This window comes from Pygocentrus nattereri, chromosome 3 (assembly GCF_015220715.1).
Source record: "Pygocentrus nattereri isolate fPygNat1 chromosome 3, fPygNat1.pri, whole genome shotgun sequence".
NCBI classification, from domain to species: domain Eukaryota; kingdom Metazoa; phylum Chordata; class Actinopteri; order Characiformes; family Serrasalmidae; genus Pygocentrus; species Pygocentrus nattereri.
Window position 1 is genome coordinate 46,577,310 of NC_051213.1, and position 14,859 is coordinate 46,592,168.

Here is a 14,859-nt window from a genome sequence, read left to right on the forward strand (position 1 = left end):
GCCGTTTTTAAAAGCAGTAAGCCACTTGAAGGTATGCATTACTGCGATTTTATCACAGGGAGGAGAGTTTCGCTGCCTAAGAACTCCCATCCTGTGGTAAAATCGCAGTAACCCATGACCTGTCGTGGCTTATTGCTTCATCAGCTGAGGTCATTTTAAGAGCGGCACACTTCAATCACGTGTATTTGCGTTTGCATGTGCATTTATGTGTAAAAGGTAAGCCGTGTGCCTGGAATAAAGCTAATCCGCTTTATTGTTGCGGACCTATTAGGAAGGCCCGGCCCAGCAGTCTTAAATTGGCTCCTACCTTACCTGCTCTGACCCTACAGTGATCTAAAATGACCCTTCTGGTGCTGCTCTTGTGTAGCCAGATGGCCTTGTTGTTCCTCACAGCCGTGGTTTAATTCAGTCGGTTTCCTTTTTCCGCTGCCTGTTTGATCCTCACTAGTGGATTTGTTTGGTTTAAATGCAGCCATTGTCTGTTGATGGGTTAATCTACAGATTATATACATAATTATGTGTCAGATTGTTGGCGAGGCTTAAGATTGACCTCATCTGACCACCTGACCACCAGATCGAGGCTGATGATTCTGAGAGCGACGAGTAGGATATGAGTGATGATATTGGGAACTAATGTCTATTGATCTAAAGGCTATGATTTGATTGCATTGATTTTTAGAAGGTCGGCCTTAGTTATATTCAAGTTCAGGTACTGATGTCCACGCTTGTCCATGTTCCACTGCTACGTAACTAGGCTCATTCGTTAAAAGAATCAAATTGATTCAAATCGTATTGAATCATGGTGAAATATGAGTGTTCACGATGCACTGAATCAAATTGAATCGAGCGTTTCTGATCTTATGTCCCTTTTCTCTCCGTTTAGGGTTTGCCTTTCCGGAATGGGCGTACAAGCCCGAGTCGAGCCCCGGCTCCAGGCAGATCCAGCTGTGGCACTTCATCCTGGAGCTCCTGAGGAAGGAGGAGTACCACGACGTCATCGCCTGGCAGGGCGACTACGGCGAGTTTGTGATCAAAGACCCTGATGAGGTGGCCAGACTGTGGGGGGCGCGCAAGTGCAAGCCTCAGATGAACTACGACAAACTCAGCCGAGCTCTCAGGTAAAGCTCTTTGGCTCAGTTCTCGATTGTGGTAACTCACTCTCGTTGAGTTGACTGGAGAAAACCAACGTACTGTTTTTACTTTTCTTCTTATTATTTCTTTTAACTTCACAATAAGAGCCACTACTGCTCCTATGGGTTTTAAACCTTGTGTGATGTTCAGGTCTGTGGAACCCATTTTCAGTGAGTACCGAAAGAAAAATGATGGGATTTATTATTATTTCAACCCCGGATTTCTTGGCCTTTGCTCATTTTCTGTGACGAACGTGTAAAATAACCCATTTTCAGAGCCTTCACTCTGTTCACCCCCCACACATTTATATTACGCATGAACCCACGGGGAGTAAAAGTGTGGAGGTGCTGTGTCCTTCACTCTGTTCTCCTCCTACATGGCCTGCTGTTAGTGTGTGTGTGTGTGTGTGTGTGTGAGGCTGGACGACATGGACAGGCTGCTTACTGGCTACAGCTGCTAAAGTAGAACCCTACGCTGGACACTTGTGATATTTTAAACATCTGGTATTTTTACATAAATTGTTAAGACTCTTGATTTGAACAAACAGTAATGCGTTGGGTCCACCAGACCACTGAGTAACAAGCACATCAACAACACACAAGTGTTAAGCTTCAGCTCTCAAACTAGGCCACACCTTTTCCTACTATGATGGAGATGGGGCAGTCGTGGGCTGGAGGTTAGGGATCCAGCCTCGTGACCGGAAGGTCGCCGGTTCGATCCCCAGAACCGACAGCACATGACTGAGGTGTCCTTGAGCAAGACACCTAACCCCCAACTGCTCCCCGGTGCTGCGGATTGGGCTGCCCACCGCTCCGGGCAAGTGCACTCACTGCCCCCTAGTGTGTGTGTGCTCACTAGAGTGTGTGTGGTGTTTCACTGCACGGATGGGTTAAATGCGGACGTGAAATTTCCCCGTTGTGGGACTAATAAGGGTCACTTAATCTTAATGATTGATTTTGCTTCAGGTTGACGAGACTTATCATTTTTGCAATATTAAAGTTTTAAATTGGCCCGTTCTCTGTACCAAGTGGAACCTTTAGGGTGATTGTAATTCAGTCCCACGCTGGCACCGACACTCCTCGCACCGGTGCTCCATGGCTCCAAGCTTTGTTCCGTTTCTCTGCACGTCACAGCGCCCCTTGCAGAATTCTGCCATGACTACGTTCAATAAAAGCCATATCAAGATCACAGAAAGGCACAGTAGATCACATGTGGCTTGAAAGGTGCTCAGAGTAAGGCAGTCAGTTTTTTAAAGCTAAAGGCAAGTTACCTGAGCTGGCTAAACTACTAAACGAGCCTTTTTCAGCTTGAAAGCAGCCAGTTTGTGGGGAGGTAGTAAAGGCAGTACGTTCCAAGCATGATAAGTGATGCTAAATGTCTTCTTTCAAGGGGTGCCCATGCTTTTGTGGCTTGTGATCTTTTTCCAATGGACAGGTCATCGTGATCAACCTTTACCAAAAAAAAAGGCTGTCTTCGTACTTTTTAAAAAGTCTTTTCTTCACTTCAGTGGCCTGTATTGATGTTTAGCATTACATGGCAAGCGACTGAAAAATCACACTAATCTCATTCTGGTGATTTGCATTGAAAGGCGTCGGCCTGGTTTGTGGAGTCTGGACCACTTTTTTTTCTTCCTGAGGTCACTTTTAGCTGGGAATTCATCGTCATAGTTACTGTGTATGGTTTCTCGACGTCGCCCTTCTTTGGAAGCGCGATGGCTACTTGGTAAATCAAGCGTATGCATTTGGAGTTTGACACGAACTGGCTACCGATTCAACTGTCTAGACTGCTAGAGAGGCAGTGCTTTAGGTGGCTGCGGCGTAGCTATGGCAACAAGCAGTAAATTAAAGCGACACTGGCCACATTTCATGTCAATCAGTCACGTTGACCTGCTAGTGTTGATAGCCTGTTTAAACGAGGCGCCTACCACTGTGCACTGTGCAAGCGACTGGTCGATTGTGATCGACGTATTTGGCGCCGCTGCTTTATTTCATTCCGTATTTACGAGTAAAGTGTTCAAATTAACATTGACCTGTCATACCTACACTAGGTGCGGCACATCCAGTCTATGCTGGCCTTTAGACCAAAGTGTCAATGCTACATTTCTGTATTTTCTCATGAAGAATGATGGGGCCATAACTTCTCTCAACATCACATTTTTCCCTGTTATTCATTTTTAATTATACAACAGTTCTGGCCATGCAAGCTGATTGGTTGAGAAGCGTTCTAAACAGAAAATAGCGACTTCTAAGACCACATCTGACCGACAGCCGATTTGGTTCGACTCTGAAGACCAGACGACACTAAATTCCCAAACTGTCGTTGCCACTGAGCAGCTTTTCGGTCGGCATCTGTGACAGAAGAACAGCTGAACAATCTGGAATCAGCCACAAATGAACCCAACACCATTCGCCAAACTAAACGCGCTGTAAGAAGCTTTACAGACCGGCTGGAACGAAACAACATTAATACTGATCTGGAGAAACTCACAAAACTGAGCTGAACCTGATATTGGACGAAGACGACACGTTTGGCGAATGGCATTGGGTTCATTTCTGGCTGATTCTGGCTGTTCTTCTGTCACAGCTGCCGACTGAAAAGCCGCTCAGTGGTGACGACGGAACGAACTGCCCACTCTGACGTAGCTTGTTAAGAAACTATAATTTGCCGGAAGGAACTTCTAATAATAAAACATTAAAACGCGTTCACGGCCCAGTTTATTAGTTTAACTGTTGTGTAAAAGTCATTTAACACTCAAGGTCATTCATTGTCGCGAATAACATCACGGCTGTTGAGCTACTGCGACCAAATCACAGCCTTGATGTTATTCCGCGATAACACACCCGCTCTAATGCTTAATTCACATAAATACCAGCTTTACATTCTGCAGTACATTACATTATATTCTTGCTCGTGTTCTTTGACGATCTTACAACTATGCAGTATTTGGCAGGGAGTGTTCCTCCACTCACCCGTCCTTAAGGATACCAAGTCCTACGCAATAAGCATTAACCTTGAGGGACCTGTCCAACTTGACCTGTTTATAGCTGAACCTTTGGACTCTGGCTTTGCCTTAGTGATGCCAACCGATGGTCATGCTGCCACATAACAAGCTAGACACACGATTATCACTGTAGTCTAATTCCAAGCAGCACAGTGGTGGTGCCGGAGTGTTAGAGCTCGGGTTGGGTGTTGCTAGAAGGTTAGAGTTATATGTTCGAATTTATTACAGTATCTTTCCATCGTGCTAATGTGAGAGATTTCTTTCTTCCCATTCCTAAGAAGAGTCAGCAGCCGTAGATGCAGGCCTGACTGGCTGCTCTCTACCTGTTGCGCGAAGGGGGCACACCAGGACAAGGCTTGAGGGAGCTTATTAAGAGATGAGAGAACGTTGGAGAACGTTCTGGCCAGCCGCAGCGCTCATCCTGTTTCTGCCCTGGTCCTGATCTGCCTTTTTTTGTGAATGGCTGAGGCTGACAGCTCAAACTATTTTTATCGGACCAGCATTTATCCTCGTGAGGCGCTTACGGACTGAGCGGGGCTTCACCTTCTCTGACATAAAGCCGTCCAGGCTGCGATGGTTTTACAGCACCGACACCATGTTTTGTACGGGCTGACTCATCACTGTTGGCGGCAAAACCCGCAACACAGCACTGTCAATATTGGCCACGGGATTGTGTGGAGGCGGTCGCCGTACCTCCATCACCGTACTCACTTCCGTGTGAGACCGGATCGGTCAGGGGAGGGCGATACGGCGATGTGTTGTTGTTATTGTCAAACACTGTTCATGCATGTATCGTAAGATAGGCGACCGATTGAGCCTGTAAACAAAGACAGCAACAGAGTAGCTGCATCAAATATACACTGTAAAAAATGCCTCGTCAGATCAACCTAAAAACAAGTTGCTTCAGATGGTACCGAGGAAATGACCTTTCCTCAGAATCGAGCTGCATTGGCCAGGTGTGCTTACGCGTTCAAGGAATTGGTCTTGGTTACAGGAGTGCGCAGTACCAGACATTCCCATACAGGGAATAAGAGAAAAGAAATATAAAATAAAATAAAATAAAACCTGCATTCCTACCATCACTGACTCAGACATGCGCGCACAGTCATGCCTGTAAAGCTTTAGTTTCTAGTTTTAATCGAACTAAATAACTGATTCTAAATGACTGGTCACTGATTCCTTTTATCAGAGTCATTTTTTAATGAATAAATTATTAAAACTAGTTCACTTGTTACTTATTGTTAAGTGGCTTATCGTCAGCCCATATGCATATTATTATTATTATTATTATTATTGTTGTTGTTAATATTATTGCTTACTTTTGCCATTTGTTTGATTTTTTTTTTCTCCTATTGTTTCTTAAGTAGTTTATTTTTTGCAAAAAAAAAAAAAAAAATCATAGCCTTTTAGGGATGTACTTTTTTATTTTTCTTTTCATTTGAGGAACCAAACAGATACATTAAGTAATTGGAGAAAAAACAGCATCATGAACAGTAAACAAATAGCCTCCGATAGCTCCACCACACACACACACACACACACACACACACACACACACACACACACAATACACCAAGACTTTCCGGACGATACAATGATAAAAAAATTAAAAAACACAATAAAAATAAATAAATAAATTTAGGAATGTGCTTTAATGTGAAGCTACATCTGATCAGTGTTATGTTGAGGGTTACCGGCAGTTTTAAAGTGCTGTTACTGCTGATGATAAACTAAGCCTGGGCAATAAGACAATGTATATATGTATCGTGATGGTGATAAATATTGTCATATTGTACAGTACAGTACAATATGCTCTGCTCAACATACGGCGGATATCGTCATCGTGTTTGGAACAGTGGCCAACAGCATGTTTCATTATTAAAGGCGCAAAATTGGTCCAACTGGATTTAGTGCCAAACATTACATGAAAATGAATGTGTTCACAGTTTTTGATAGGATTTATAAAATGTAGCACTAGTGATTCGTTTCTTTCTGTCTGTTTTCTGTCTGTCTGTTTAGACGTAAGGCGGCTCGACCGCTTTCTAACAGCGGCAGTGCGGATATTAGTGACGATCAGTGGAAGGCTTCATATTTCACTGTAAAACAGCTCCACGCTGCGCTTTCAACTTCTGTAGGTTGTTTCCCAAAACTGAAGAGAAGAAAGAGAACTGGAATTGGATTACAGCCGACACACAATCCAAAAAAAAAAAAAAGCCCGGGCCGGATCCGATCCTGATCCCCTTTTTAAAACTGGTCGATGGTGCGGAAAGTAAATACTGTGTATCATAAAATTGTCCTCAGGTTTTCTGACATTATATCTTTGCTGGTTGACCCTCCACTGAGATCAAGCCTCCGCTGAAGTGATGAATCACTGTGGACTTTCTCAGTCTAGCAGAATAGATAATGCGAGTTGTCCGCTGGGGAGCTTTGAGGATGGCGAGGGTTCAGGCTTGGGAACGACAACAAGTGATTTAACGCGCGCAAGCATTGAAAGGATCCTGCTGTAGCCGAGCCAGGGGGGATTAAACGAGTGTGTGTGTTTGTGAATAAGTGTTTTTCCGTCATTAATCCCGAGTGAATAAGCGCCGTCCATGTCTTTAAGGCTATACCACCCAAGTCCAGCAAATCCGCCGCTAAGTTAAACTCTATTTTTAGCGCGCTGCCCGTCTGTTTTAACAGATTCTTTGCGCGAATGATGTTCAGTGTAAATAGACAGTGTTATGTGGGGCTGAGAGGGAGTTTAGCTCGGGCTGATGTCCTTATTGAACTGATGTCCTTACTCCCTCACCTCAAACTTCGTGGGTTTGGATCAGCTCGGTTATGCAACGTCCCTGACAACGTTTAAATTTCACCCTGTTTTTCTGTGTCTTCATTTGCAAAATTTGAAGGCCTATATAAGTGGAAAGTAATGAAGGCGTTTCAGCTTTTCAGTGGCAACATTTGTTCACCTTAACTGCACTGATGGGGGCAGTAAAAGTGTTTAATTTACTGTCAATGTCATACACATTGTAGCCAGTCTGATTCATCTAAAGGGACAAATTCTGAGGCACATAACCCAACTTTAACTTCCTTTACGCTCATTTCAGATAATAAAGCTGTTATGTGCTTTAATCTGAGTATGTGGGGTGATTTTTCAAGTCGTGGTGCTCCGTTTATGGCTTTGACCCGCGGCAATCACCGGCCCGGCGCCCCTCTCTTTCCTGCCCGGCGCGTGTGGAAAGTCCCGCGCTGTGGAACGGCATTGTCTCCGTGTTGACGTTCCACAGCAGGTCAGGACGCACACGGCTTCCCCTGGGCTCCAGAGCAGGGGGTGGGGATGGTTTGGGGTGGTCATGGAGCCCCTTCCTGCTCCCGGCCCAGCTCTCATCCCACTCGCCCTCCCACTGCCGGGACACAATAGAATCCGTGTGCACTGCACAAGTGGTCAGTCTTTACACTGAGCAGTTCAAGCGTAATCAGTAACACAGTAGCACATTATTTTACTAGGCAACTACACTCACCGGCCACTTTATTAGGTACCTTTTCAATTGCTTAACACAAATAGCTAATCAGCCAATCACACGGCCACAACATTTAGGCCAAGTGGTCAAGACAACTTGCTGAAGGGCAGACCAAGTATCAGAACGGGGAAGAAAGGGGATTTAAGGGGCTTTGAACGTGGCGTGGTTGTTGGTGCCAGACGGGCTGGTCTGAGTATTTCAGAAACTGCTGATCTGCTGGGATTTTCACACACGGTCAGTCGTGTGGGCGAAAATGCCTTGGTGATGTGAGAGGTCAGAGGAGAACGGGCAGACGGGTTCCAGATGATAGAAAGGCAACAGTAACTCAACCAACCAAAATCTCTGAGGAACGTTTCCAACACCTTGTTGACAGTGTGGCACGAAGAATTAAGGCAGTTCTGAAGGCAAAAGGGGGTCCGAGCTTTTACTAGTGTACCTAATAAAGTGGCCGGCGAGTGTATATTCATAGCTCACATTTTTCACAGATTTGTTTATTTACATTTGCCTCTTTGTATCATTCTCTGCTTCTCTTTTCGTTTCCCGGACATTGTTTGCATTGCGTTGATCTTGTGATGTTACTCAAAAAAGGAATTTCCACTCTAAGGAGTGTCGAGTAGGGGTGTGCTTGGCTAACCGACCGAGATGCTGCTATCTGAGTACTGAAATCACTGTTTGGGCATTTGTTACACTCCATCACAGGATTCATTCGCTCTCTGTTCGATTGACTTGATCTCTCTGACTAATCAGAGTGTATGAAGTTGGCATGGCAGCAACCAAGATGACAAATTGGCTGTGTAATAGCAGCCACGTCAAAAAGACCTGAATCTCCAAAAGCAGCTTAAACTGCGGTAAGGACATTTGAGTTAGGCCCAGTCCATTTCTTATTTTCCGCCTACACCTTGTTTTCGAGTGTCACGCTGCTCCTTTTAACTGCGTTACAACGAGTAGTGGTTGAAATCTTGCCCTCTGAAATGAGACCCCCAAATAAAAAGAGCATCACTTCATCAGCAGCTACTAGCGCTGCTCTGTAGGCGACCCTGCCCGTCTGCAGTGACAGCAGAGGAGGGTGAAGTTCAGCTCCTCACTGCTGGGCTTTAGTTACATTTAGGGATCATAAGCCTTCAAAGAGGGGGGCAGTTATTTATCATCACCCCCCACTAATTCTTCAGTGATATGGAGCTGAAGTCAGATATTCTCCAGATTCCTGTTCAGATTCTCCCGTTCCACCTTAAATGGAGCAGCAGTTCTGATGCCTGAGGCGCCAGAACATAACTGGTGCTGCTTTTAAGGTGGAACGGGAAATTTAGCCAGATAGCCGCCAAGACGTCAACAAACTAGTAGTGATTTTTTTTTTTATGCTTCTTATGAAAAAAAGGACAGTAATACTTTAAAACGACATGAAACTAAAATAATACGACGGTTTTTGTAAATTTTAACGAGAAAATTCTCACATTTGTTTCTTTGGTCTCTTGTTCAGTCGTCCTGCCGGCTTTTCTTTTTTTTTTTTTTCTCGTATCACTTTGTTTGGTGTGTCTCTGAAAAAACCTCTGGAGGGTCATGTAGCCCTAACACTTCGCCTCACCCCTCTATCTCTACTAAAATCAGGACACCCCACCCCCAGACGTGAATGTGCTCCGTGGTAAGGGTGAGGAGTGAAATGAGATCGGGCCTTGTAGTCTGTGAGGAAACACTCAGTGTTTCAGCTGAGTGGACGACGGACCGGGTGGTTTGCTGGAATACGCTCTGCTTAACTAAATACATAGCGACGTTTTTCATTTGAGTCCTTTGTGTGTTTTATTTTGACATGTCTGTTTATTCCTGCCGAGCGAAGCAGCATCGTTTGTGGGCTTTGGTTGAACTTCAGGGACAAAGTCTTCAGAGACGCTTGCATCTGTTGTTGAGCATCAGAAACGTTTCAAATGCAGCACAAGAGAGACGTGGTGTCATGGAAGTTTCAAGCAACTGAAGTTGTGTGATGGTTTCAGCCTTACGGTCTCGGCATCTGTTTGCTCTGCGATCGCTTAAGCCTGATTGTTTGGGTTTCGTGCTTTCAGTGCGTCAGTCGTTCTAGGTGTTGGGTTTGAAGTGGTCTGGCTTCAAGTCCTCGGACTGGATTGAGTTTGACCGAGTGTGCGTGGAGAGAGCGGGTCAGATCTGCGGCTACAATCACCTTCTTTGTTCAGAGGACGGTGACGAGTGTGTGTGTGTGTGTGTGTGTGTGTGTGTGTGTGTGTGTGTGTGTGTGTGTGTGTGTGATATGCAGAGAGAGAGAGAGGAGTGTGCTCGGGGACAGACTTGTATACATCTTATTGTGAAGGGCAGAATGAGTTCTTTATTAGCCGAGTGGGCGAGAGACATGCACACAGTACACACTCGTGGCACACTCTGACACGAGGAAGCTCACGCTTACACACACGCACAGCATGATGTTTATCTGCGAGCAGTCAATAGAGACACTGGATGTATCAGGTTTTACTGTCTGTTTACTGAGCTCCCTCAGACGCACACGCTTCCTTAAACGGCTCTCGTACTCTTTCCCCTCGCTGTTTTCTCCATCCCTGCTTCATCGTGGGCCGAGTGGCTGTCAGAGCTTTAAAACTAAAAACTAACTGCTTTTTGCTGAAGGTTCGATTATTAATGTTTATATATGTTCTAACAGACGACTAGCTGACGTTTTTATTCTCTAATAAAGGTGCTGTTAATCCTGATAAAGCACTGGTGTTTATTGCGTGTGTAAAGTCCACACCTGTGGATCAAAACCCCTGCATTCATTCTTCATTACTGGCTAAATTTTAGCAGCATTTTATAACAAATACACAACATACACAATATGCAACATAAAAAGTTAATCAGTAAACTCTGCAGCATTAGCTAGTTATTAGTTTAGCTAATAGCTAGCTTGCTGTTATCTAGCCAAATTAACCCACTGTCCACTAGCTACGTGAGTCCGTCGTCAGCCGGCTACGTGAGTCCGTCGTCAGCCGGCTACGTGAGTCCGTCGTCAGCCGGCTACGTGAGTCCGTCGTCAGCCGGCTTCGTGAGTCCGTCGTCAGCCGGCTACGTGAGTCCGTCGTCAGCCGGCTACGTGAGTCCGTCGTCAGCCGGCTACGTGAGTCCGTCGTCAGCCGGCTTCGTGAACCCGTCGTCAGCCGGCTACGTGAACGCGTCGTCAGCCGGCTACGTGAGCCCGTCGTCAGCCGGCTACGTGAGCCCGTCGTCAGCCGGCTACGTGAGCCCGTCGTCAGCCGGCTACGTGAGCCCGTCGTCAGCCGGCTACTTGAACCCGTCGTCAGCCGCCTACGTGAACCCGTCGTCAGCCGGCTACGTGAACCCGTCGTCAGCCGGCTACGTGAACCCGTCGTCAGCCGGCTACGTGAGTCCGTCGTCAGCCGGCTACGTGAGTCCGTCGTCAGCCGGCTTCGTGAACCCGTCGTCAGCCGGCTACGTGAACGCGTCGTCAGCCGGCTACGTGAGCCCGTCGTCAGCCGGCTACGTGAGCCCGTCGTCAGCCGGCTACGTGAGCCCGTCGTCAGCCGGCTACGTGAGCCCGTCGTCAGCCGGCTACGTGAACCCGTCGTCAGCCGCCTACGTGAACCCGTCGTCAGCCGGCTACGTGAACCCGTCGTCAGTCGGCTACGTGAACCCGTCGTCAGCCGGCTACGTGAGGCCGTCGTCAGCCGGCTACGTGAACCCGTCGTCAGCCGGCTACGTGAGGCCGTCGTCAGCCGGCTACGTGAACCCGTCGTCAGCCGGCTACGTGAACCCGTCGTCAGCCTGCTACGTGAACCCGTCGTCAGCCGGCTACGTGAACCCGTCGTCAGCCTGCTACGTGAACCCGTCGTCAGCCTGCTACGTGGACCTGTCGTTAGCCGGTCGAACTGGTCGAAACCGGTCGAATTTCACTTTTTTTCAGACTGGCTCATTTAACGTTTGCAGTTGTGCTGCGACGTCGTTTGCAGTAGCGCCTTGTATTGCGTTGCGGTCAGCGTCCCAGTCTCACGAGGTGTGAAAGGTCAGTTTTAGATTAACTTGGCAAAGACAGCTGTTGATTATTGGTGTATTTTGCCCTTTGATCTCCGTTACATCTGTGTGAGATCAGTGGTTTGCAGAGTGGATCATGCAGACGTTTGGCAGGAAAGTGTCTCAGTAGCAGTTTAGGCCAAACTGAGCTCGGCGCTCCTCTGTCTCTGCCTTTGCGTCTGTCTGTGATTCTGGGGCTGAGATGTGTATTTTGAGTAATCTGTGAGGGGGTTTTGTGGTTTGGCTGTTAGATTATAGTTATGAATATAGTGTCAGTGTGTGTTTAATCTCAGCCGCTCGCTCAAATCTGATTGTTTCCTGGAAACCTGCTGCATTCCCTAAAGACGGGCTTTGATTTTAGGAGCCATCCAGTCAGTGGAAAAGAAGGAAGAGGTGTGTGTGCATGTGCATATAAACATCTTGAAGGAGGAGAAACTCGCTTTCCTTTGCTCTGTGTGTGCGTGTGCGTGTGTGTGTGTGCGTGTGTGTGTGTGTGTGTGTGTGTGTGTGTGTGTTTGTGGAGTCTGTCTGTAGCTAAATGTAGCCGCTCAAAGAATCCTTTTCTTTTGAAGTCATTTCAGATGTTGTTGAAAGTGTGTGTGTGTGTCTCTGTGTGCCCTTATGCGCTGTGTGTGTCTGTGTACCTGTGTGTGTGTGAGGGAGAGTAAATTGGGGATCATGAAGCTCAGCTTTATAGCACTTTTGTCAGTGTCTGTTGTTTTCTATGTGTGACATGAACAAGTTGCAAGTAACAAGTAAGTATCAAGTCTTCACACTCAAGTCCCGAGTCAAGATATTCAGGTCTCTATTCAAGTTAGATAGTCGAGTCTCTGTTCAAGTCAAGATAGTCGAGTCTCGATTCAAGTCCCTGAGTAAAGATAGTCGAGTCTCTGTTCAAGTCCTGAGTAAAGATAGTCAAGTCTCGATTCAAGTCCCGAGTCAAGATAGTCGAGTCTCGATTCAAGTCCTGAGTAAAGATAGTCGAGTCTCGATTCAAGTCCTGAGTAAAGATAGTCGAGTCTCGATTCAAGTCCTGAGTAAAGATAGTCGAGTCTCGATTCAAGTCCTGAGTAAAAATAGTCAAGTCTCGATTCAAGTCCCGAGTCAAGATAGTCGAGTCTCGATTCAAGTCCCGAGTCAAGATAGTCGAGTCTCGATTCAAGTCCCTGAGTAAAGATAGTCGAGTCTCGATTCAAGTCCCGAGTCAAGATAGTCGAGTCTCGATTCAAGTCCCGAGTCAAGATAGTCGAGTCTCGATTCAAGTCCCGAGTCAAGATAGTCGAGTCTCGATTCAAGTCCCGAGTCAAGATAGTCGAGTCTCGATTCAAGTCCTGAGTCAAGATGGTCGAGTCTCGATTCAAGTCCTGAGTAAAGATAGTCGAGTCTCGATTCAAGTCCTGAGTCAAGATAGTCGAGTCTCGATTCAAGTCCTGAGTCAAGATAGTCGAGTCTCGATTCAAGTCCCGAGTCAAGATAGTCGAGTCTCGATTCAAGTCCCGAGTCAAGATAGTCGAGTCTCGATTCAAGTCCTGAGTAAAGATAGTCGAGTCTCGATTCAAGTCCTGAGTCAAGATAGTCGAGTCTCGATTCAAGTCCTGAGTAAAAATAGTCGAGTCTCGATTCAAGTCCCGAGTCAAGATAGTCGAGTCTCGATTCAAGTCCCGAGTCAAGATAGTCGAGTCTCGATTCAAGTCCCTGAGTAAAGATAGTCGAGTCTCGATTCAAGTCCCGAGTCAAGATGGTCGAGTCTCGATTCAAGTCCCGAGTCAAGATGGTCGAGTCTCGATTCAAGTCCCGAGTCAAGATGGTCGAGTCTCGATTCAAGTCCCGAGTCAAGATGGTCGAGTCTCGATTCAAGTCCCGAGTCAAGATGGTCGAGTCTCGATTCAAGTCCCGAGTCAAGATGGTCGAGTCTCGATTCAAGTCCCGAGTCAAGATGGTCGAGTCTCGATTCAAGTCCCGAGTAAAGATGGTCGAGTCTCGATTCAAGTCCCGAGTAAAGATGGTCGAGTCTCGATTCAAGTCCCGAGTAAAGATGGTCGAGTCTCGATTCAAGTCCCGAGTAAAGATGGTCGAGTCTCGATTCAAGTCCCGAGTAAAGATGGTCGAGTCTCGATTCAAGTCCCGAGTAAAGATGGTCGAGTCTCGATTCAAGTCCCGAGTAAAGATGGTCGAGTCTCGATTCAAGTCCCGAGTAAAGATGGTCGAGTCTCGATTCAAGTCCCGAGTAAAGATGGTCGAGTCTCGATTCAAGTCCCGAGTCAAGATGGTCGAGTCTCGATTCAAGTCCCGAGTAAAGATGGTCGAGTCTCGATTCAAGTCCTGAGTAAAGATGGTCGAGTCTCGATTCAAGTCCAGAGTAATGATGGTCGAGTCTCGATTCAAGTCCTGAGTAAAGATGGTCGAGTCTCGATTCAAGTCCTGAGTAAAGATGGTCGAGTCTCGATTCAAGTCCTGAGTCAAGATGGTCGAGTCTCGATTCAAGTCCAGAGTAAAGATGGTCGAGTCTCGATTCAAGTCCAGAGTCAAGATGGTCGAGTCTCGATTCAAGTCCAGAGTAAAGATGGTCGAGTCTCGATTCAAGTCCCGAGTCAAGATGGTCGAGTCTCGATTCAAGTCCCGAGTCAAGATGGTCGAGTCTCGATTCAAGTCCCGAGTCAAGATGGTCGAGTCTCGATTCAAGTCCCGAGTCAAGATAGTCGAGTCTCGATTCAAGTCCCGAGTCAAGATAGTCGAGTCTCGATTCAAGTCCCGAGTCAAGATAGTCGAGTCTCGATTCAAGTCCCGAGTCAAGATAGTCGAGTCTCGATTCAAGTCCCGAGTCAAGATAGTCGAGTCTCGATTCAAGTCCTGAGTAAAGATAGTCGAGTCTCGATTCAAGTCCTGAGTAAAGATAGTCGAGTCTCGATTCAAGTCCTGAGTAAAGATAGTCGAGTCTCGATTCAAGTCCTGAGTAAAGATAGTCGAGTCTCGATTCAAGTCCCGAGCAAAGATAGTCGAGTCTCGATTCAAGTCCCGAGCAAAGATAGTCGAGTCTCGATTCAAGTCCCGAGTCAAGATAGTCGAGTCTCGATTCAAGTCCCGAGTCAAGATAGTCGAGTCTCGATTCAAGTCCTGAGTCAAGATAGTCGAGTCTCGATTCAAGTCCCGAGTCAAGATAGTCGAGTCTCAAGTCCCGAGTCAAGATAGTCGAGTCTCGATACAGGT

General features: G+C 46.6%; 1 protein-coding gene across 1 annotated transcript in view; it reads left to right on the plus strand.

Moving 5' to 3' along the window:
* erfl3 (Ets2 repressor factor like 3) overlaps positions 1-14,859 on the plus strand; it is a 92,894-nt gene that overhangs the window by 65,948 nt on the left and 12,087 nt on the right. The window contains exon 2 of the mRNA XM_017706080.2: positions 884-1,118. Coding sequence (XP_017561569.1) covers positions 884-1,118 — 235 coding nt within the window. The remainder of the gene's footprint in view (positions 1-883; positions 1,119-14,859) is intronic.